Below are 22,762 nucleotides of genomic sequence, written 5' to 3'. Positions count from 1 at the left end.
GATGCTGTGCTTTTAGGAGGAAATGCTGTTGCCACTGGTCAGTCGGCCCCAATCACGTTTCCCACCTGCCGAAGAGCAGAAGAGCCTCGCATCGTTCACTCGGGATCAACATGAAGACGTTATCGCACCGTGGACGTTTTGGTGGGACTCGTTTGTAAACGTGAAGGAAAACCCGCTTTCACTCATGGCCAGTCTGGAAAGGAATAACAAAATCTTGCTCGAGTTGGTTCGACGGCCCGGTAACAACTCATGTGCTGACTGTGGAGTTCCTGGTGAGTAACAGTCTCTGCGTGTTATAATACACATTCCTGTATTTCTCTTGTTATTTATGTGTAAACAGGAGCCTCAGAGTCACATGTTGTTGTGTCCAAAACAATATTTTTATCACCAAACCATGTTTTTTCATGAACTCCATTAAGGGGAAGCGGTGTGACCTCAATGTTCCTCCTATAATTTAGAACACAGTGTCAATATCAGAACTTAAGATGAGTAAAATGTCGTCTGTGTTGAAAGAATATGTTTGAAAAACAGTTATTAAAAGAAAAACACGTCGTCTGCAGCTTCTAATGTTCCGTTAAACATAACGACGTCTGCATTTACTCGGATAAACAAACGGTTGTTTCCTCTTTTACTGTTTTTTTTCCAACTGAACCGCAGAGTTTACATTGTGTTTTGGTTCCTTCTTGTACAGAGTAAATATTGTGATTGTGTGTGTGTTTTTCTGCTCGCAGAGCCCGACTGGGCCTCGTACACGCTCGGCGTCTTTGTTTGCCTCAACTGCTCGGGGATGCATCGCAACCTGCCCGACGTCAGCAGAGTCAAATCTATACGTTTAGATCACTGGGAAGATTCACTCGTAGAGGTACAGGTTGGACTATTTTGGTTATTTGAAAGTAGTTTTCTTCCATTAGAAAAATGCAATAACTACTACTCTTCACACACTAAATAGATATAAATAAAATAAAACAGTGTCAGTGCTCTGAATGCTGACCTCGTCTCTATTTTCACCTCATCTCATAACCCTGAACGCAGAGGCGATTCTAGAGTCTGTAGGGGCCCTAAGCAAAAATTCCCAGGGGGGCCCTTCCTTCCAACCAGTGTTCATCACCATTATGTTATAAAAATGTATGAGTTCAAAATATTATATTTTTCAAAATGAATGAAATAACGTGGAAAAACCTTGTAATTAAAAAGTATGTGAAAAAAATATAAATGTAAAGAACAATAAAATACTGTAAATAGCTTTTAAAAAACTATATAAACTTAGTAAAAAAAATACATTACACTGTCAAGAACCCACATTATAAAACAATAAAAATATATAGAACAATAAAAGACTCTAAATAGCTTTTAAAAAACTATATAAACTTAGTAAAAACTGTAAAGAACCCACATTATAAAACAATATAAATATATAGAACAATAAAATACTGTAAATAACTGAAAAAACATATATAAACTGAGTAAAAAAGATTTGCATTACACTGTAAATAATCCTCTTCATTTTCCAACTTGCACAACGATAACTTCACACGGGTTAAAGTGAGGTGGGGCCCCTTTAGGGGGGGTTTACTACTGAGACGTCATTGTTGTTTAAGGGGGACGGGGAGGCGGCTGCTCACTGCACATTTCAGTAAAAAACAGCCCTCAGGCTCCGAGTGTCGGGGGGGCCCCCTATCAGCCCCAGGCAGTTGCCTGCCTTGCCTGTTCTCATGCTGCGCCCCTGCCTGAACGTTCATTGACTCATAACCTTTTTTTTTTTTTAAATCTCTGGTTTCAGTTCATGCAGGAGAGAGGAAACTGTGCAGCAGAGGCCGTTTACCAGAAGTGCGTCCCCGTCTTTTTCTACCGGCCGCAGCAGAACGACTGCATGTGAGTGAGAGAAAAGTGAAGACTCTGCAAATACTCGTGTGCCGTGAATGTGAATGGACTTCTCCTGTTTGTGCAATTTATGTAAACGGAAAGGGGAACAGGCTGAGATTGTTTTTGCACTGAGGTGGAACTCACTCTATATACACACAGTATGAATTATATTCATTCATGAATGTTTCACTCTGTGCTCAGTGTCCTGAAGGATCAGTGGATTCGTGCAAAGTACGAAAGACGGGAATTCACCGGGGAAAATAACTACTATCAGCAAGTTTATAGCTCAGGTATTCAAGTCTGTCATTATATAAAAAAGTATTCTGAATTCCCGTAATGTTTTCTTCTAAACTGATTTACACTGATGTGTCTGATCCAGAGCTGTTTGAGGCAACACTATGGAAGAAGGGAAAAGACAACAAGCAGTTTCTGAAGAGGAGCTTCCTGTTATCTCGGAAAGACTTCACCCTCAGATACTTCATTAAGGGCGACGTGAGTGCTGTCGTCTGACTCTGTCAAATTTTGTATATAGTTTTTCTATAGATGTTAAGCACGGGTTCACTTAACACACTATTACTATTAATGTGTAAAATTTCAAGTCATTCCGAGATACTTTTTGTTTTTGAGACTAAACTCAGCTGTCAAAATGCATCAGGGCAAATGGATCATTTCCTGATTTTCAAAAATTCATTAAAATTATTCCTTAAGGGATATGCAAATATTTTCAACAGATCCTTGTTCAGGGCGATTCCGACTATTACGATGCTGAATTTCAAGTCATTCCAAGATACTTTTTGTTTTTGAGACTAAACTCAGCTCACTGTCAAGTGCATCAGGGCAAATGGATCATTTCCTGATTTTCAAAAATTAATTAAAATGATTCATTAAGAGATATGCAAATATTTTCAACGCATCCTTGTTCAGGGCGATGCCGACTATTACCATGGTAAATTTCGAGTAATTCCGAGATACTTTTTGTTTTTGAGACTAAAGTCAGCTCACTGTCAAAGTGTATCAGGGAAAATGGATCATTTCCTGATTTTCAAAAATTAATTAAAATTATTCATTAAGAGATATGCAAATATTTTCAACGCATCCTTGTTCAGGGCGATACCGACTATTATGATGGTAAATTTCGAGTAATTCCGAGATACTTTTTGTTTTTTTGAAGAAAGTCAGCTCACTGTCAAAGTGTATCAGGGCAAATGTATCATTTTCTGATTTTCAAAAAATCATTAAAATTATTCCTTAAGGGATATGCAAATATTTTCAACGGATCCTTCTTCAGGGCGATGTCGATTATTATGATGGTAAATTTCAAGTCATTCCGAGATACTTTTTTTTTTTTTTTTTAAAGTCAGCTCAAAGTGTATCAGGGCAAATGGATCATTTCCTGATTTTCAGAAATTCATTAAAATTATTCCTTAAGAGATATGCAAATATTTTCCACGGACCCTTGTTCAGGGCGATACCAACTATTATGATGGTAAATTTCAAGTCATTCCGAGATACTTTTTGTTTTTGAGAAGAAAGTCAGCTCACTGTCAAAGTGCATCAGAGCAAAGGGGTAATTTCCTGATTTTCAAAAATTCCTTAAAATTATTCCTTAAGAGATATACGAATATTTTCAACGGATCTTTGATCAGGGCGATACCGACTATTATGATGGTTAATTTCAAGTCATTCAGAGATATTTTTTGTTTTTGAGACTATCCATCCATCCAAATTGATATTTCTGCTTTAACTCTATCGTTGTTCTAGTCCAAAGTTCCCAAAGCCGTGATCAGCATCAATGACCTGAACGCAGTTTTCGAGCCAGAGAAGGTGGGTCACGCTCACGGCCTGCAGATCACCTACCTGCACGACAAGCGCATGAGGAATCTGTTTGTTTACCACGAGAATGGGAAGGTGAGCTCATAAAAAGATATGTTTTTGTTTTATACCCACGCCCAAACTGCACAGACAATGCACTTGGGTTGTGTGTGTTTTTTTCTGTATAAAGTCAGTCTTTTATCTGATGCCTGACTCCACAGGTCATTGTCTCCCTGTTCAATGCTCTACGGGCGACGCGCTTGGCTTATCTCCAGAGGAAACATCCCACTCTGCGAGACAATGACGTGAGACAATTGTTTTTTAAGGTGAACTTTAAATAGACCGATCAATTGTTTCGTTGACTAAAACATTATTTCATCTCACAGTTAATACCTCAGTTAACCAGACACTGTCTGAAGGAGGGATACATGGAGAAAACTGGCCCAACGGTCTGTTGTCAGCTATCTTATTTTTATTATTTTTATTTTTTTATTATATCTAATAACAAACTCACTCATTTCCTGTCCTCACTTTTGCGTTTTTCAGCAACGAGAGCCGTTCAAGAAAAGATGGTTCACGCTGTGCTCCATGGAGAGAAAGCTCCTATATTTCAAAACTCCACTGGTAAATATACAAAAAAACAGAATATATGATATTATAATATAATATATAACAATAATAATAATAATAATGATATAATATATATATGTATATATATATATGTGTATGTATATATGTGTATACATATGTATATATGTGTATATATATATATGTGTATATATATATGTGTATATATATATATATGTGTATATATATATATATATGTATATATGTGTATGTATATGTGTATATATATATGTATATATGTATATATGTATATATATATGTGTATATGTGTATATATATGTGTATATGTGTATATATATGTGTATATGTGTATATATATATGTATATATGTGTATGTATATATGTGTATATATTATGAAATCATGTAACAATGATTCCAAAACATTCAAAAAATCAAAGATGTCTCCTTTAATCGCCTTAAAGAGTATGATTCTAATCTGATAAAAGTGTTTTTAACGTAATGAAACACACACACACACACGTACACACACGCACACACACACTTAAATATACATTTAAAATATGTAAAAAAGTTTTTTCAAACAATATAAACATTCAAGGAGACATAACTTTATTATTTCTCAGATTATTTCTCAACTCTCTTTTTTCCTCAGGTTTTTATTTATTTATTTATTGATAAAATATTATACAATGATTGATAATAATAATTTAGTGTAATAGTTTTTACACAGTAACATATACTACAGTTACAGTTACTGAAGTACACAAAAAAAAGTGAGTAAATGTGATTTATTACTTTCACCTTTGTATATATAAATGTCAATGACACAAACTGCACTATGTTAGATATATATATATTTATTTAGATTTAGTTTTAATCATGATATGCAAAGACTGTTCTAATAAATGGTTTCGACCCGCGTGTGTCTCACTACGTCTGCGCTGCAGGATGCTACAGAGCTGGGCGCCGTCTTCATCGGCACAGAGAGCCACGGTTACTCGGCGTCAGAGAGCGGCGGCGGCGGCGGCGGCAAGAGCTCGAGGGGCGGCCGGCGTCACTGTGGTCACTGTGGCATCAGCCTGCAGACGCCAGGCAGACAGTTTGTGTTTCTGTGTGAGCAGGAGCAGGAGCAGAGGGAGTGGCTGGAGGCTTTGACAAAGGTCATCTCTCAACCCATGACCCCAGAGGACTACGCTAGTAAGACACTGACACTTAAAAATAGTGTTTTATAGGCCTCACAGGTCACAGTAGGAAATGCACAAATAATAATGTTTGTCTGTTTTTTTTTTTCCTCTCTGTCTCTGATGCAGATGAAGCCAACTTAAGAAGAGGAAAATAAGCAAAAACATCAAATACAAAGAAGAAGAGAAAAGAATGTCCGGGATGCAATAAAGAGAATTTGTACTTTTGGGGCATAACGGACTGATCGCCTCATTTCCAATATGCTCTTACACCTGTTTGTGAGGACGAGGAGAAAACGAATGGAAAGACAATCCATTACAACATACAGTAAGCACTAGGAAATGTCAAAATAGCAGGAATAACAATACAATACAATGACATATCACACATATTGCACAGTTAAACTGATTAAAACAGGGTCTCAAAGCTGTGGTGCTTGTTTTTGAAGCAGTGCAGGTTGTACAGTGTGAGGGGATATTATCCACTATATCTTATATCATTTTTAATGCACCTAATTTGCTATTGTAGTCATTTTGTATTTTTTGTTGAATTATTGTGCACATTTGTGATTACATACTAAGGTTATATCAGTCTTTTACACACTGACGCTTCACAGCTTTGTATACAAGCCAAGCTGAAACAGAAGTGGAATAAATGCAATACTTTGGCAACTGATTCCTGCTTTTCAAATATTTTTTGTGTGTGTTTTGTCCATTTCATCTATCTATCTATCTATCTATCTATCTATCTATCTATCTATCTATCTATCTATCTATCTATCTATCTATCTATCTATCTATCTATCTATCTATCTATCTATCTATCTATCTATCTATCTATCTATCTATCTATCTATCTATCTATCTATCTATCTATCTATCTATCTATCTAGAAAGCGTTTTATTTTGAAAACAGGATGTCGCTAACCTCGCGTGTGCTATTAAATCGTTTTGGACATTTTATTTTGAAAACGGGATGTCGCTAACTCCGCGTGTGTGCTCAAAATCGTTTTTTAATGTTTTATTTCGAAAACCGGATGTCGCTAACCCCGCGTGTGCGCTCAAATCGTTTTAGACGTTTTATTTTGAAAACAGGATATCGCTAACCTCGCGTGTGCGCTCAAATCGTTTTATTTTGAAAACAGGATATCGCTAACTCCGCGTGTTCGCTCAAATCGTTTTATTTCGAAAACCGGATATCGCCAACCTCGCGTGTGCACTCAAAATCGTTTTGGACGTTTTATTTTGAAAACAGGATATCGCTAACCCCGGGTGTGCGCTTAAATCGTTTTTGAACGTTTTATTTTGAAAAACGGATGTCTCTAACCCCACGTGTGCGCTCAAATCTGAGCTGTTTTGGTGCATCTACCGTAAGCGCTAGAATACAGGGGCGCTACAATTTTAGCGTCGGCTGGTTTCACCGCGGAGAAGCGAACGTCGGCGGATTTAGCCGCAGTTATTTACGAGTGAAGTTAGCATGTTTTCTTTCGTGTGTGTGTGTGTATGTGAGTACTCCGGCGACTTTATCCCACAGTCCGAAACACATGTAGTGCGTGTTATTTCTTCGGGTTGTAATCACTCTTCCCTCAATATACGATCTTTGTTCGTCCTCACCGTGACCGGGTGGGTCAGCTGACGCGGAGGGGGGGCGTGGCCGAACGCAGTTACGTTTGCTAACGCCCGCCGTGACAGCGCCGTGTGAAGTTTGTGTGTTGGTATTCTCCAAAGCCTTTAACGCACAGTCCAGCTCTCACTGACCGTGTCCTTCAGGACCATAGATACACGTCTTTTTTTACCCGGGATATCGAACGGTTTGAACCCGTCTGTTACGGCGCTCTGAGGCCAGTGTACACACCGGCGCTGACATGCGGTGGTAGCCGTTAGCAGCAGTCGAGCGTCAGGCCGAGGAGAAGTGACTGACGGCCGCTGTATCTCCTCTCCATCCAGACGCGGAGTAAATGTGTCACACGGTTCTTTTTGTCCAGGCGGTTGTTGACGTTCGAGAGGATGCGCAAGGACGTGAGGATTTTACTGGTGGGAGAGCGTAAGTAACGTAGTTAACGTAGTTATTGTGATGCTACAAACTGGGCATTATTATGATGATGATGTGTATGTGTGTGTGTGGGGTTATGTCACCTGTCACTCAAGTGTTTCCCCTTAAAACAACATTCAAAACCCAAGAACTTTATTGTCACAACAACAGAGGTGCATTTAAAATCTTAAAAGTCTTAAGAGAACAACAAATAAGAAGAATTAAGTGATAATGACTGTATTTGTTAGTTGACATCTTCCTGTTTTACTTTTCTATGTGCAGCATTTCCAGATTTGCAACTAGTAAACAGTGTTTAACAGGCATTAAAGGTGCATTATGTAATAAATCTAAATCAACTGGCCATAAAATCCTCCTAATATGTCACAGAGACTCAGGAATAATGTTCATATAACAAACTGAACTCACCAACAACAACAGTACAGACAAAATATTTGCATTAAAAACAATATATTTTGCAGACTGCAAATCATGTTTACGTTTTTGAAATCATGTTTTGGCTTCATGTGGCGCCACCTACCGCCGTCTACCAATCACTGCAGTCAGTAGAGTCTCCGCTGCCGAGCAACCACGGGTTGCCAGTTAAGTCAGAAAACGAAAACCTAAAAGACCTCGGTATTTTGAATTTGAACGTAGTAATTCCTACATATGGCGCCTTTAAAGTTAGTTTTATTTTACGATTTGTCGACTTGTGTGTATGGTCCTATCCAGGGCCGTTTCTAGCTGTTTGGGGGCCCTATGCGAGATACTATTTGGGGGCCCCTATTTTGTCAAACTCGAGGTAGAGATTCCTAACTTTTTCATATATTCTGTGATGATGCAGCAGGTAACAAGGTAGCATAACAAGGTGGCATAACAAGGTAGCATAACAAGGTAGCATAACAAAGTAGCATAACAAGGTAGCATAACAAGGTAGCATAACAAGGTAGCATAACATAAAACAGTTTTAACCCACGATTCAAAAACAGTAAAAAATAAATAACTAAACTTACTTCTAAATAAATATAATGGATTATTAATGGGATTTTTACCTGATTACCCAACGAACACTTACATGCTTTGCAAATATATGCACAATGAATGCATGCAATACAAAATATAATCAAATATGAGTCTGAACTTGCAGCTTGGGGGCCCCCTGGTGGCTGCGGGGCCCGATATAGCTGCATAGTCCGCATTATAGCAAGAAACGGCTCTGGTCTTATCAGGTCAATACTTGAAAAATGGAATTTCGTCGTGTCCTTTTACTTGAAACCTGTGCAGTTTGTGTCAATAATAGTTATGTTCCTGTTTAAAAAAAAAAAGATAAAATATACTCAAACTATGACACGTCATGGACGATGATATGCTCAAACTCCTCTTCCTTGTTGCTTCCCCTCGCAGCCAAAGTGGGCAAGACGTCTCTCATCATGTCTCTGGTCAGCGAGGAGTTTCCAGAAGTGGTATGAAGAAACGTCTTAGGACTGAGATTTTTCATCATATTTAAGTCAAGTTCTGCTATTTTACGCCTCTGTGTGACTTTTTGTGTCCGTCCATAGGTTCCTTACCGAGCTGAGGAGATCACCATACCTGCTGATGTCACACCGGAGAGAGTTCCCACACACATTGTGGACTATTCAGGTAGTTTTTAGACCACGATGCCTTCATTGTTTTTATTCTACCGTGTACATTTTTAGAGCTGGAGCACACATTTGTGCAAGGAACCTATTGTTGTCATTCCTGAGGGTCTTAAAGGTCACATAGAGTGGTCCTGTTGCACATTTATGTTAGTTATGGAGGTCTACTTACATACATTAACTTGTTTTTATGGTCAAAAACCTCCTAGTTGCTGTAAACGAGCCGATAGAAATCCTCTTTTCTGACGCTGTTCCCCAGCCGCGATATTTCAGACTCAACCCTCACACTCAGAAGACAGAGTCTTGTGATTGGCCAATTTATTCAGCACACCCGCTCTCAGAAGCGCATCAGCTCCCCCCTCTGGAACGGTGGATGCACTGCTCCTCATTATCAAAACATTGTTTTAACAGTGTTTAAAAATAGCTTCTTCACGACTCCCCGCCGCAGTCCCTTTGACGACCTTTGACCCGGAGTCAGACCCAGAGTCAGAAGACACTGTTGCTCGTGAAACACCTCCACAACGGAAGTTATTCTTCTTCTGCGGTTTAATGTACGCAACCGGACGTGCCCGGTCAAGTGCCCGGAGCAGGAGGATCTGCTGTTTACGTAACCGGACCGGGTTTTTTTTCAGAGATCTCGCTGAGCCCGAGATTACGATAAAACACAGCGTTCTCAGCAGTGGCTGAACTGTTTGTTTAGAACCTTCAGGGCTTCATAAACAAGGTAATGACGCAGATACACACTAAAAAACAGCGTTAATGGGAACTTCCGGTCTAGGTCCGCTTTAAAGTGCTTTTACGTGGAGGTCAGGTGTGGCCGAAATGTGATATTGGAATAGTTCCCGGACCCTAATATTTGCTTTAATTCAATTGAACATTGCAAAAAATTCACATTCACGTGCTTGTTTTCCCCAACAGAGGCGGAGCAGACGGACGAGCAGCTGTTTCAGGAGATCTCTAAGGTTAGTCATCATTATTATTATTATTATTATTATAATAATAGACATGGTGAGTTCAGGTGAAAACTTATGTGCTTCTCGCTCTTTATTTCTCTCGCAGGCAAATGTGATTTGCATCGTCTACTCTGTCAACAACAAGAAGTCCATAGAGAAGGTCAGTGAGTCTCGTCTGACGGCTGCATTTCCATAACCTGTTTGCATCACAGTTAAGTGTAATAAACGAGTAATGATAGTGAATCTTTGTTGTTTATGGTGAACAGGTGACCAGTCACTGGATCCCCCTCATTACTGACAACACAGACAAGGACAGCAGGTGCGGAACTTGGTTTATAACATGTTTGACTCATAAAATAAAGATAATAACATGTAAAAGAAACTGGTTTTTATACAGATATAAGACATATATACACTCTTAGAAATAAGGGTTCCAAAAGGGTTCTTCTACAAGGGCCTGAGGTTCTACCTGGAACCATTTGCTTCTGAAAAACCATTCCCCGAAGAAAGGGTTTTTCAAGGGTTCTTGGTAACACTAATGGTTCCAGTAAGAACCATTTTGATCCAGAGAACCCCTGAAAATCCTGAATTAAGGGTTTTAAAATGGTTCTTGGTGGAACCCTCCAAAAGGGTTCCAGGTGGAACCTTCATAAAAAGGTTCTACCTGGAGCCAAAAAGGGTTCTCCTATGAGGACAAGCCAAAGAACCTTATATGGTTCTACTTGGCACTATTATTTCTAAGAGTGTATTTAGTCATGCACTCTTAGAAATAAGGGTTCCAAATGGGTTCTTCTACAAGGGCTGAGGTTCCACCTGGAACCATTTGCTTCTGAAAAACCCCTTTCCTGAATTAAAGGGGTTTAAAAGGGGTATTGGAGCCAAAAAGGGTTCTCCTATGAGGACAAGCCGAAGAACCTTATATTGTTCTACTTAGCACTTTTATTTCTAAGAGTGTATTTAGAGTAGAGCTGTAACAAATTATCAATTTGAAGCTTTTTTCATGATTAAAACAAGATTTCTGATCGTTTTCGGTTCTTAAATGTGAATATTTTCTTCGTTTCTTTGCTCCATACACTCTTAGAAATAAGGGTTCCAAAAGGGTTCTTCTACAAGAGCCTGAGGTTCGACCTGGAACCATTTGCTTCTGAAAAACCCTTTCCCTTCCGAAGAAAGGGTTTTTCAAGGGTTCTTGGTAACACTAATGGTTCCAGTAAGAACCATTTTGATCCAGAGAACCCTTTAAAACCCCTTTCGTGAATAAAGGGTTTTAAAAGGGTTCTTGGTGGAACCATCTGGAGAACATGACCCACTTATTTCATAAATTCCATACTTTTTGGATGGAAAAGGCCACTTTGTGTTACAATTATCACAACATGTTACCATTTGTGCCTGAATTAATGACTATGATCAAAATATCTGTTATTATCATAACAGTTATTGCCGATATAGTGATAACTTTAGCATCTAATTTTGGCACAAAAACATTATAAATATGTGTATATACACTATATGTGTGTGTGTGTGTGCAGGGTTCCTCTGATCCTGGTGGGTAATAAGTCAGACCTGGTGGAGCACAGCAGCATGGAGACCATCCTGCCCATCATGAACCAACACAGTGAGATAGAGACGTGTGTTGAGGTGAGACAACAACACTTCACTGTTCTTCACTGTTGCTATGGTGGTTTCTCATCAGTGACACTGAGAGGAATAATGCCTTCATTCATTCATTCTTCTAATTCACGCTGAATTCCCCCTGATAAATATCACGAGTTAAAGAGGACAATATTTCATGTGGAAATAATAATCCTCTTCCGTCATCTTCTCTTTAACCAAACAAAGAGAGGAAGAAACATGAGAGCAGTTAGTTATTGCTAAGAGGAACTGTTTTTACCTCTGGACTTTGTCTGTAGTTGTTTCATGGGTTAAATCAGTCCATTTAAGCCATTTATTTCCATCAAAAGAATAACCACACATTAGGAAAGTAAATTTCTTTTAATGATTTATTTATGTAAGTATAGGGAGAATGCGTATTATTATTATTAATAATAAGCATTTAAATGTACAGTAAATATGTCAGGTTGTAGCCTGAGGCTAATTTCCACTGTGTCACTTTCCATGTTGTACATGAACCTACCTGAACGCTTTTATCCCCTTTTTGTCCATTGTGTTGCTGTTGCCTGTGACACACACACACACACACACACACACACACACACACACATGTGCAGCGATGAAGCTCGAACAATAGTTGATGAGTTGCAAATGTATGTTTCAGTGGTGTGAAGTTTTCACAGGATTATGGTCGAGTTTAATTCTAGCACTCTCACTCACACACACACACACACACATAAAGAAAGATTTGTTGTTTAAATTTAAAATTTAAAATAAAAGTCCTCACACACTCCAAACCAATGGTGAATGTTATATTTGAGAACTCTGTCACCGCGTCTGTTAAACTCATCCTGTCTCTTCATAGGGATATTTTATTATGTTGTTTTCCAGACTAGTTAATTAAAGCATGTTTTTCCCTCAGCAGACAGATACTTACCTGTTAATACCTTGTCTGACCCTGACTCACTTGGACAGCCTCACCAAAGCCTTATCCTTTAACCTTTAACCTTAACCATAATCAGTTAAAGTCTAATGAGGTTCTGAGGTCACTGGGACCAGGTTTTAGGTCTCCATGAGGACATTGTCAGAGTTTATGCCAGAAAACCAGGTGATAAATACAAGTGAAGACACACAGACACAGCTGCACTGTTTGCATCACAGACACAGGTGTAAATACTGTCATATTTATGTTCAACAAAGCTCTGCAGGCTGCTTTAACACTCTCTTTATTCCTTTATTTGTGTGTGTGTGTGTGTGTGTGTAGTGCTCAGCCAAAAACCTGAAGAACATCTCCGAGCTCTTCTACTATGCCCAGAAAGCAGTCCTTCACCCCACTGGTCCGCTCTACAGCCCGGAGAGAAAAGACGTAAGCTCCGCAAAGTCAGCTCACACTGCTGTAGCTGTTAAATTAAAGGTGAAGTAAGTAGTTTATATACTGCCATCTAGAGGAGAGGCTGAAATTTACAACAACAAACTGCTCCTCTGCTCACCCCCCTCCCTTCCCTGGGCGCTACGGTGTCCTCAGCCGGTCAAATGTCGCCCTCGTCGTCTTTTTCCGCGTCAGCAGATGAGGTTCTAGTATTTATTCAGATGTCTTTTGTATATCGTGTTAGCTCCGTCAGTGGAGGCGGGACTTCCTGCTACAAGTAAAGCAGCGCTTGAGTTTGTCCTTACAGGCTCCCGTAGAAACATGGCGTCTCGTTGCTAACAGTGGCTATGCAACCGACAATGCAGGAGCACATAATATGTATAAAAAAGTGGATTTTGGGTTATATAAACCCATAAATACTACGCAGTGTCCCTTTAAATTAAATGATTACAGTTTATATATGTATATATGATTGATTTTTGACAGGAAGTGTTGTGAAATAGTCTCACTGTTCTGTCCAGATGAAGCCTCTCTGCGTCAAAGCTCTCACTCGAATCTTCAAAGTGTCCGACTCGGACAACGACGGCGTTCTCAATGACAACGAGCTCAACTTCTTCCAGGTAAATCGGCCGATGAGCGTTTTAACTGACAAACACGCGAATGGGTTTTTAAAAACAAACAAACAAACAAACATATATTTTTCTGTCTGCTCCACGCTAGCGGACGTGCTTCAACACTCCGCTGGAGCCTCAGGCTCTAGAAGACGTCAAAAACGTCGTGCGGAAGAACTTGAGTGACGGAGTGTGCGATAACGGGCTTTCTCTGAAAGGTAGGAACACGATAAACAGACGGACACCGTTTTGCTTATTTGACGCATACGAACAAACACACACACACACACACACACACGGGTGTTTTTGTGTCTTTGTGCTCCAGGTTTCCTGTTCCTCCACACGCTGTTCATTCAGCGAGGACGACATGAAACCACGTGGACGGTGCTGAGGAGGTTTGGATACGACGACGACCTGGAGTTAAATCAGGATTATTTATTCCCACCGTGAGTCTCGAGCGTTTTTCTTTGTGTTGCAGCAATTTGTTCATTCTACTATTTTAATACTATTTCTGGTCATGCTGTTTTATTCTCTATATTATTTAATTTATTTAGTCAGGAAGGTACAGGATCTTTTCTTGCAGGGAGTCCTGGTCAAGACGGCAGCACAAATAGAACAAATATTGACAGAAAATCACAATATACAGAACGTTAATGTTCCTAATTAGACGTGACACTATATCTTATATTTTAGATGCATAATAAAACATGATTTCAGCCCCTTTTTTGTTTGTTTCTGCTTCAGTATGTCTCGATTTCACTCGTGACAGTTTTAATTAGCTCATTTTGCCCTGTTAAAATGCCCATTACTGTGAGTAAAATGCAGTTTTGACTTGCAAAACGAGAATTTACAGCCTCTACATTATGGAAAAAAGGTTCTTTCTCACTCACAAATGACTTAATGTTAATAGTAAATAGTAATATTTAAAGGATTATGATGTACTAGTGTGTTAAAAATGACATGTTATCAGTTATACTGAACTTCCCCTCTGAGTTTACCATATACAGTAAACTGTAAGTATAGTAATGGCTGTTTTATTCTTTATTTTCTTTTATTTAACCTTTATTTAGTCAGGAAGGTACAGGATCTTTTCTCGCAGTGAGTCCTGGTCAAGACGGCAGCAGAAATAGAACAAATATCGACAGAAAATCACAACAATACAGAACGTTAATGTTCCTGATTAGATCCTAGCTTTGCTAACGGACGTGACACTATATCTTATATTTAATATGCATAATAAAACATCATTATAGCCTCTGTCTTGTGACTGAAAGTTAGTTTCTACCTCATTATGTCTTGATTTCACTTGTGACAGTTTTAATTAGCTGTTAAAATACTTGTAAAGGCCCAGTACAATGAGTAAAATGCAGTTTTTGACTTGAAATGAAGATAATAACATGTAAAAAGGCTTTTATGCAGATATACGACATGTATTAAACAACGATAGTTTGGTGCATTTATGAAAATGTAAGAAAATTATTGACATTTCTACCCAACCTCTTATAAAGTGGAGAAAATTGACAAATTATTAAATAAATGAAGTCATTTTTGGATACTTTTTGGATATAAAAGGCTACTTTGTGTTACAATTAACACATTTGTGCTTGACGTAATGACCTGTAGAGGTCACTCTGGACATTAGAAGTGCATTATATGGTCAAATTACTTTGACAGATATTGCTGTTATAGTCATATGATACGTAATTCATACAGTTGATCATTTTTGCATCATACAATGAGTAAAATGCAGTTTTGACATGCAAATTAAAATTTACAGCCTCTGCAATATGGCAAAAATGACTTGATTTTAATAGTAAATAGTAATATTTAAAGGATTATGATGTGCTCGTGTGTTTAAATGTGACATTCTGTTCTCTCTAGGTTGAAAATCCCCTCAGACTGCACCACAGAGCTCAACCACAACGCCTACCTCTTCCTCCAGAGTGTCTTTGACAAACACGACAAGGTACAGTTTCCTTTTTTTTTTAAAAAGTCACCTTCTTTATTTACACTCGGGTAAAGTGGCTCAGCAGAGCCTGCACTGTCTTTAAGGAAGGATTAGCTTTAGTCAGAGAGTAAAGGTTGCAGCCTGAGTCCAGATCAGCTGATTAATGTCTCACTGAGTTTGTGCCTCAGTCCATCATGTGTGTGTTTTTCCGTTAGACTAAGGGTGAATTCCAATTCCTTTTCTTAATCCTCAATCTCAAAAATGCTCTCCCTCTAGTCCAAGTGCTGTCCCGATTCCCAGAAAAATTAAGTTGAGGGCCAAGTTTAAGGGCTGTATCGCCCTCAATGTTGAGATTTTCCGAGACCACCCTTGGGAGCAAGGGGCTACCCAGAATGCATTGCTTGTTTTCACGTAACAAAGATGGCGTCGAAAGCAGAGAAACGAGTACGCTACAAATGAAGTATTTTCTTATAGGATTATAAATAAATAATCCTAACGCAAATGTGTTCTTCTTCTTCTTTTTTGGAGTTGACAGACTGGACGCAGCTTTGGCGTTATTCTGCCCCCTACAGTCTGAAGACGTATCTGCATTTAAGGGGTGTCCCATTTCTAAGTGACAAAATAACCCTCAACACTTGGTTTTGAGGACCAGTTAAGATTAAGGGTTGAGCTCGAGAGTTAAGATATGAATTGGAATTGGCCCTAAATGATTTTCCTGTAACTCTGACCTGAAACACTTCCTGTTCCTCCAGGACCGTGACTGTGCCTTGTCACCGGACGAGCTCAAAGACCTGTTCGATGCGTTTCCCTACATGCCCTGGGGTCCCGACGTCAATAACACCGTTTGCACTAACGACAGCGGCTGGATCACTTACCAGGGTTATCTGTCCCAGTGGACGTGAGTGGACTTAACGAAAAAAATGTATATATTCTAAATTTTTAAAAAAAGGACCCCTTATTTAGTTTAATTTGTTTTACTCGTAGGCTGACGACGTATCTGGACGTGCAGCGATGCCTGGAGTATTTGGGTTACCTCGGTTACTCGATCATCGCTGAGCAGGAGTCGCAGGCGTCGGGAATCACAGGTAACCATCGTCCACGTTGACGTTATTTAGCCGCGTTGGTTCGATATTTGATTATTATAATAGCACAATATCGCCTAAGGGAGGAAATTATTATTCCAAATATACCTAAAATTGCTTGTTTTTTGAGTATACTGTGTGCGTACACTTGTATTTCTTACATTTTTAGGACCTTAACAGGCCTAACCAGTAGACTTCATGGAGACTAAAACCTGGTCCCAATGAGGCAGCTGTCTAAATGAACAGAAGTCAATGCAATATTTCATAATAATATGGCAGTTATCAGTTTTGAAGGTATTTCACTGACGGTAGCCGACAGTAATTCTCATTACCAAGCCGTTTCCTATCAATAAGTTTAAAAATAACATGATATTACTGGAATATTAAGTCCTTATTATCACACTATTACCGATCTCGAAGGTCTCACTACACTGTTTCCATGTTGTTACTGTACTCGGTTGTAAAGTGCTACTTTTTGCATGTGTTTTGCACATTTTTAAAGGTGCATTATGTAATAAATCCTAAAATCCTCCTAATATGTCACAGAGACTCAGGAATAATGTTCATATAACAAACTGAACTCACCAACAACAACAGTACAGACAAAATATTTGCATTAAAAAATATATTTTGCAGACTGCAAATCATGTTTATGTTTTGGCGTCATGTGGCGCCACCTACCGCGATCTACCAATCATTGCAGTCAGTAGAGCCTCAGCTGCCGAGCAACCACGGGTTGCCAGTTAGGTCAAAAAACGAAACCTAAAAAGACCTCGTTTTTTTGAATTTGAACGTAGTAACTGTGTTTTTGGCCGCATACTTACATATGGCGCCTTTAAACATATTTATTTGATGATGAGTTATGTAAAAATACAAAAAAAAAAATTTCCTGCGTGTTCTCCAGTCACCAGAGATAAGAAGATCGACCTGCAGAAGAAGCAGACCCAGCGCAGCGTCTTCCGCTGTAACGTCTTCGGAGACGTCGGCAGCGGCAAGAGCGGATTCCTCCAGGCTTTCCTCGGTCGAAACCTTACGGTAAAAACAAGAGCTCCTTCTTTCCCACTGCCACTGCCAATAACGGCCGTAATAAAGTTTATTTTACATCTATTTCCATTTGCACAGCTAACGATCTTTCCTTTATCTGCACATGTTTCTGTTATATGTACACATCAGACACTTATAATTCAGTGTATATGACAGATGTCTATTTCTTTTCTAATGCATTTCTAGTTATACTGCCCTTATTGTGTGTTCTCTTGTCTTATTTCTAACTACTTATCTGGACGGCAAAGAGAAACGTGTTTTCTTACTGTACATAATATGACAATAAACTCTCTGAATCGATATTGTTTTGTCTTTCAGCGTCAGAAAAGCATTAAAGAAGAACACAGATCCTTCTACGCCATCAGCACAACATATGTTTACGGCCAGGAGAAATACTTACTCGTGAGTAACAGGATGCGTTATATGCCAGCAGCGAAACAATTCATATTTACAAGTATAATTATTATAATCTTCCATATGTAACTATTCATATGGCTGTTAGTTGCATAAATATCTGGCTTTAAATACAGCATAAGCTGCTTATCGTGCTCATCTAGGACAATAGTAAATTACAGATGCATGACACAAGTTTTCTGTAACACACACATCCAGTGTAGTACAGTGGAAAGTCGCTGCGCTGGGTCTCCTGCAGGTCAATCTTCTTATCTCTGGTTTCTGCAGGTGTAAGTGTTTATACTTGCTCTGCAAAAGACTGAGAGCATTGCATCACTCAAGTCAAGGTTACAGATACATGACCCAAGTTTCCTTTAACCCACATCTAATATATAACATTATTATTATAACATATATATTATATTGCACACTGTGTTCCCCTAGCAAAAAAACATTGAGGGAGGGGAAAAGTTCAGTAAACATCGATTAATGCCGTTAACCCGAGAACACTATTATCGCTCAAATACAAAACACCATCGCTAACGCCGGGTATATTTTTACCCGAGATGATAAATACACCCAATAAAAAGTACTTGTCATCAAAATATATCAAATTTGAGTAGAGTTCTTTTATTTTAAACTGTGTCATGTCTAACAAAATGAAAGAAAAGCATCATGAAAATGCTCCAAAATTAGTGGAAAATTAGGAATTTGGGAACAAAAAATATCTAAAAAAAAAATAAAATAAGGAAGATGAAAACTTGGTTTTCATGAAAATCACATACAGTATTTTCTGCACAATAAGGCGCACCTTCAATGAATGTCCTATTTTAGAACTGTTTTCATATATAGGGCGCACCGGATTATAAGGTGCATAGAATAGGAAGATATTGCAGTCAAACGTTTGACTGGGGTTGCGTTATGCATCCACTAGATGGAGCTAATGCCGCTAAAGGGAATGTCAACAAAACAGATAAAGTCAAACTTTACCAATTGATCCATATATGAGGCGCTCCGGATTATAAGACGCACTGTCGTTTTTTGAGAAAATTAAAGGCTTTTAAGTGCGGCTGGTGTTCTAGGGTTAATATGTCAGATAATGACGACAGTAAACCAGGGTTAAGGAGTCCTCTTCCGCTTCCTCCTCCTCCTCCTCCTCCTTCTTCTTCTTCCATCATCTCCTCCGCAGCTTCATGAAGTTTTCCCCGACTTTGACTTCCTGTCTGATGCCGACACGTCCTGCGACATCGTCTGCTTGGTCTACGATGTCAGCAACCCGTACTCCTTCGAGTACTGCGCCAAAGTCTTCAAGGTAAAACACAACGTTTAGACGCTTAAAGACGTTGAAGTTTATTATGAAACGCACTCATTCATTCCCTCTCTCTCTCTCTCTCTCTCTCTCTCTCTCTCAGCAATACTTCATGGACAGCAAGACGCCGTGCATGATGATCGCGGCCAAGTCCGACCTGCCCGAGGTCAAGCAGGTGTTCGGCTGCACTCCTCTGGAGTTCTGCAGGAGGCACAAGATGCCGCCGCCGCAGACCTTCACCTGCAACACGACGGCGGCGGCGGCGGCGGCGGCGTCGCCCAACAGAGACATCTACACCAAACTCACCACCATGGCCATGCACCCGTACGTACGACTGACACGTGATATAATGCAGTTACACTTAAAGGGACGCTTCACTGATTTGTACGTGGCTTTGTATTGCTAGAATAAAATAGTCAGTAGGGTAAATTTGGAAAAGGGAAAACAGATTTTTCTGAAGGCGAGAAGCACATTTTAAAAAAAATACTACTGCTATGAGGGTTTCTACGCAGTATGGAATTTAATTTGAGTCATTTCCACTTCTGGATAAGTATGGAGAAATGTTTGTGTGGTTTCCAGGATATTATTTCTAACTTCTACCAAAAGCCACATGCAAATTTAACTTAAATATCCCTTTAAGTTATAATGAGGGATAAATACAGGCGTAAAACTAGAGCCCAATCAACTACATATAGTAATAAGCGACAGTCGTTCCTACAAATTAGATGTTATAGAAAGTGAGTGAAAAAACATTATATTATGCACAAATTTGCTCTATTAAATCTCATCATATGTTGGCTTTTTTGCTCCTTTTTTAACCATTCGATAATGCTAGAAATAGTCCTGGGCGTCAAGGTTAACACACGTTAACGCACGGCGTGTTTTCCGTGACGACTGACCGGAAAAAAGACTCTCCGGATCGTTAAAACAAGTCTCTTAAGTTAGCGCTGAACTTTAAAAACAGACGCGCACATACGCAGTAACGTAGGTACGCTAACGTTATTTGTTAGCGCTGCTCTTTTCCTTTAATAAACAGAACTGACAACGTCAGCGCACGTTAACGCACTACGCGTTTCCACGACGACTGACCGGGAAAAAGACGCGCGTGACGTCATGTTTACACGACTCCCGATTTGTTAAAACGAGTCTCTAAAGTTAACGCTGAACTTTAAAAACAGACGCACACATACGCAGTAACACAGGTACGCTAACGTTATTTGTTAGCGCTGCTCTTTTCCTTTAATAAACAGACCACTGTAGGCTAACGCTAACGGGGCTAAAGGAGCTAATGCGGCTAACGGAGCTAACTGGTGAACGGTGCCTGGTACGTAAACATGACGTCACGCTCGTCTTTTTCCGGTCAGTCGTCGTGGAATCGCGTCGTGCGTTAACGTGCGCTAACGTTGTCAGTTCTGTTTATTAAAGGAAAAGAGCAGCGCTAACAAATAAGCAGCGTACCTGTGTAACTGCGTATGTGTGCGTCTGTTTTTAAAGTTTAGCGTTAACTTTAGAGACTCGTTTTAACAAATCCAGAGAGTCTTTTTCCGGTCAGTCGTCAAGGAAAACGTGCAGTGCGTTGATGTGCGTTAACGTTATACTATTACTATACTATTTAACTACTTCTAGCATTATCGAATCGTTAAAAACAGACCACTGTAGGCTAACGCTAACGGCGCTAAAGGAGCTAATGCGGCTAACGGAGCTAACTGGTGAACTGTGCCTGGTACGTAAACATGACGTCACGCTCGTCTTTTTCCGGTCAGTCGTCGTGGAAGCGCGTCGTGCGTTGACCTAGCGCCCAGCGCTAGCTAGAAACAAAGGATTGTGGGGGTGTAATGACGATTCTTTCTATATTAACGCTCGTTTACTTGCTTCTTCACTTTCCTCCTGACGAGTGGACTGAATTATTTTTCTCCTTCGTTTCATCTCCTCTGACTCTGGATGAGATGATGAGACCACACTGGAGTGACCTTTGAACTCTTTTCCTCCCTCTCCTGTGTGTGTGTCTGTCTGTGTGTGTGTGTGTGTGTGTGTGTGTGCGTGTTGTTTCTCCGTGTCTCCTCAGCCACGCCCGGCTGCGCTGCATGTGCACGTGTAACCGCTGCACGTTCTGCTTGTGTCAGAACATCCTCAACTCTGAGCTGCTGCAGACGGTCAGAGCCAAACTCTACGCCGTCGTACTCAGAAGGTTCTCTCTCTCTCTCTTCACTTTTAAGACGCCCGTCATCCTCACTGTCACCGTCATCCTCTGTCCTTCAACCGTTCCTTCTTTTTCATTCTGTCATTTCAGTTCAGTTTTAGCAGCAGGTCCAACAATACGACTAATTTACATTTAGGACGTCACTAACATGAGTTTTTATGGTAGTTGCTGATGATAATGTCCATGTTTTCAGTGACTAATGTTTGCAGACTGCTTTCTTTTTGATTGTTTTTACCGTCTTTTCCATCAATCATTTCCCGGCATCTCGACTTTCCTCATGTTGATTTTGCTTGTCGTCTCTGCAGATATCAGAAGGAAGCAGCGTTTCCTGTTTGATTTCAGTGCCATTATTTTGTTTTTTTGTTGTCGTCTTTTCTGTCCCCGTTCATCTTGTCTCCTGTCATTATTATAATCTCTATATTGTCGTTGCACATAGTACAATGAAATTAAAGCGCGTCATCCCGACGGTGCAATTTACGACACATATGTCACATATGAATATATAAGCGAAGGGTAAGAAAAGATGTGTAAAACAATTAAAACACAACATTCACACACTTAAATAACGATAATATGTGCGTATATAATAATAATAATAGTATGTGTGCCATTATTGCAATCAGGTTTTTGTAGTTATCTTGTTATTCAAGTGCTCGTGTAAACGGAATAAATCCATATTCATTATCAGGTTATTGCCGTTATCGGTTTTTTGAAAAACCAGTTTAACACACTGAGGTTTCTGTCAATTATCTGATTTCTTAGAGACATGTAAACCTTAAATGGTTTATTCCAGTTACCCGATTATTGTCAGTAATCAGTTTATTAGTGTGCACGTAAACGCACTCACTGTCATTATTATAATCTCCAGAGCTGCAACTAATCAATTAATTTTTCGATTACTTTCTCATTTAATCGATGAATCGTTTGGTCCAATGTTAAATAACATTGATCAGTGTTTGTCAAACCTGGAAATAACGATGTTCTCTACTTTGAATGATTTCTTTGTTTATGTGGAGCAAAGAATCGAAGAAAATATTCACATTTAAGAAGCTAAAACGATCAGAAATCTTTGTTTTAATCATGAAAAAAAGCTTCAAAACGATGAATCGAAGATCAAAACAGATGAATCGA

The 22,762-nt window shown here is 39.4% G+C and overlaps 2 protein-coding genes across 2 annotated transcripts; both read left to right on the top strand.

The window, feature by feature from the left end:
• The first annotated feature begins 144 nt into the window (after positions 1 to 144).
• LOC310943996 (arf-GAP with dual PH domain-containing protein 2-like) lies at positions 145 to 5,710 on the top strand. The gene is made up of 11 exons (XM_083909692.1): positions 145 to 272; positions 732 to 862; positions 1,781 to 1,872; positions 2,065 to 2,153; positions 2,243 to 2,355; positions 3,625 to 3,771; positions 3,897 to 3,980; positions 4,062 to 4,124; positions 4,222 to 4,299; positions 5,212 to 5,461; positions 5,575 to 5,710. Exons 1-11 carry the CDS (start codon positions 185 to 187, stop codon positions 5,601 to 5,603), a joined length of 1,164 nt encoding a protein of 387 aa, XP_083765818.1. The 5' UTR covers positions 145 to 184; the 3' UTR covers positions 5,604 to 5,710.
• Positions 5,711 to 7,249: 1,539 nt separating this feature from the next.
• Positions 7,250 to 21,967, top strand: rhot1b (ras homolog family member T1; the record flags this gene model as incomplete). The annotated part of the gene is made up of 20 exons (XM_083909658.1): positions 7,250 to 7,489; positions 8,879 to 8,937; positions 9,034 to 9,115; positions 10,030 to 10,073; positions 10,171 to 10,224; positions 10,331 to 10,383; positions 11,594 to 11,702; positions 12,940 to 13,041; positions 13,566 to 13,664; positions 13,765 to 13,873; positions 13,981 to 14,101; positions 15,537 to 15,621; positions 16,356 to 16,501; positions 16,588 to 16,688; positions 17,590 to 17,720; positions 18,048 to 18,131; positions 19,312 to 19,434; positions 19,535 to 19,815; positions 21,497 to 21,619; positions 21,937 to 21,967. Exons 1-20 carry the CDS (start codon positions 7,453 to 7,455, stop codon positions 21,965 to 21,967), a joined length of 1,974 nt encoding a protein of 657 aa, XP_083765784.1. The 5' UTR covers positions 7,250 to 7,452.
• Positions 21,968 to 22,762: the final 795 nt, after the last annotated feature.

This window comes from Microchirus variegatus, assembly GCF_963457635.1.
Source record: "Microchirus variegatus genome assembly, chromosome: 23".
NCBI classification, from domain to species: Eukaryota; Metazoa; Chordata; class Actinopteri; order Pleuronectiformes; family Soleidae; genus Microchirus; species Microchirus variegatus.
This window is presented reverse-complemented; position numbering and strand designations above follow the sequence as displayed.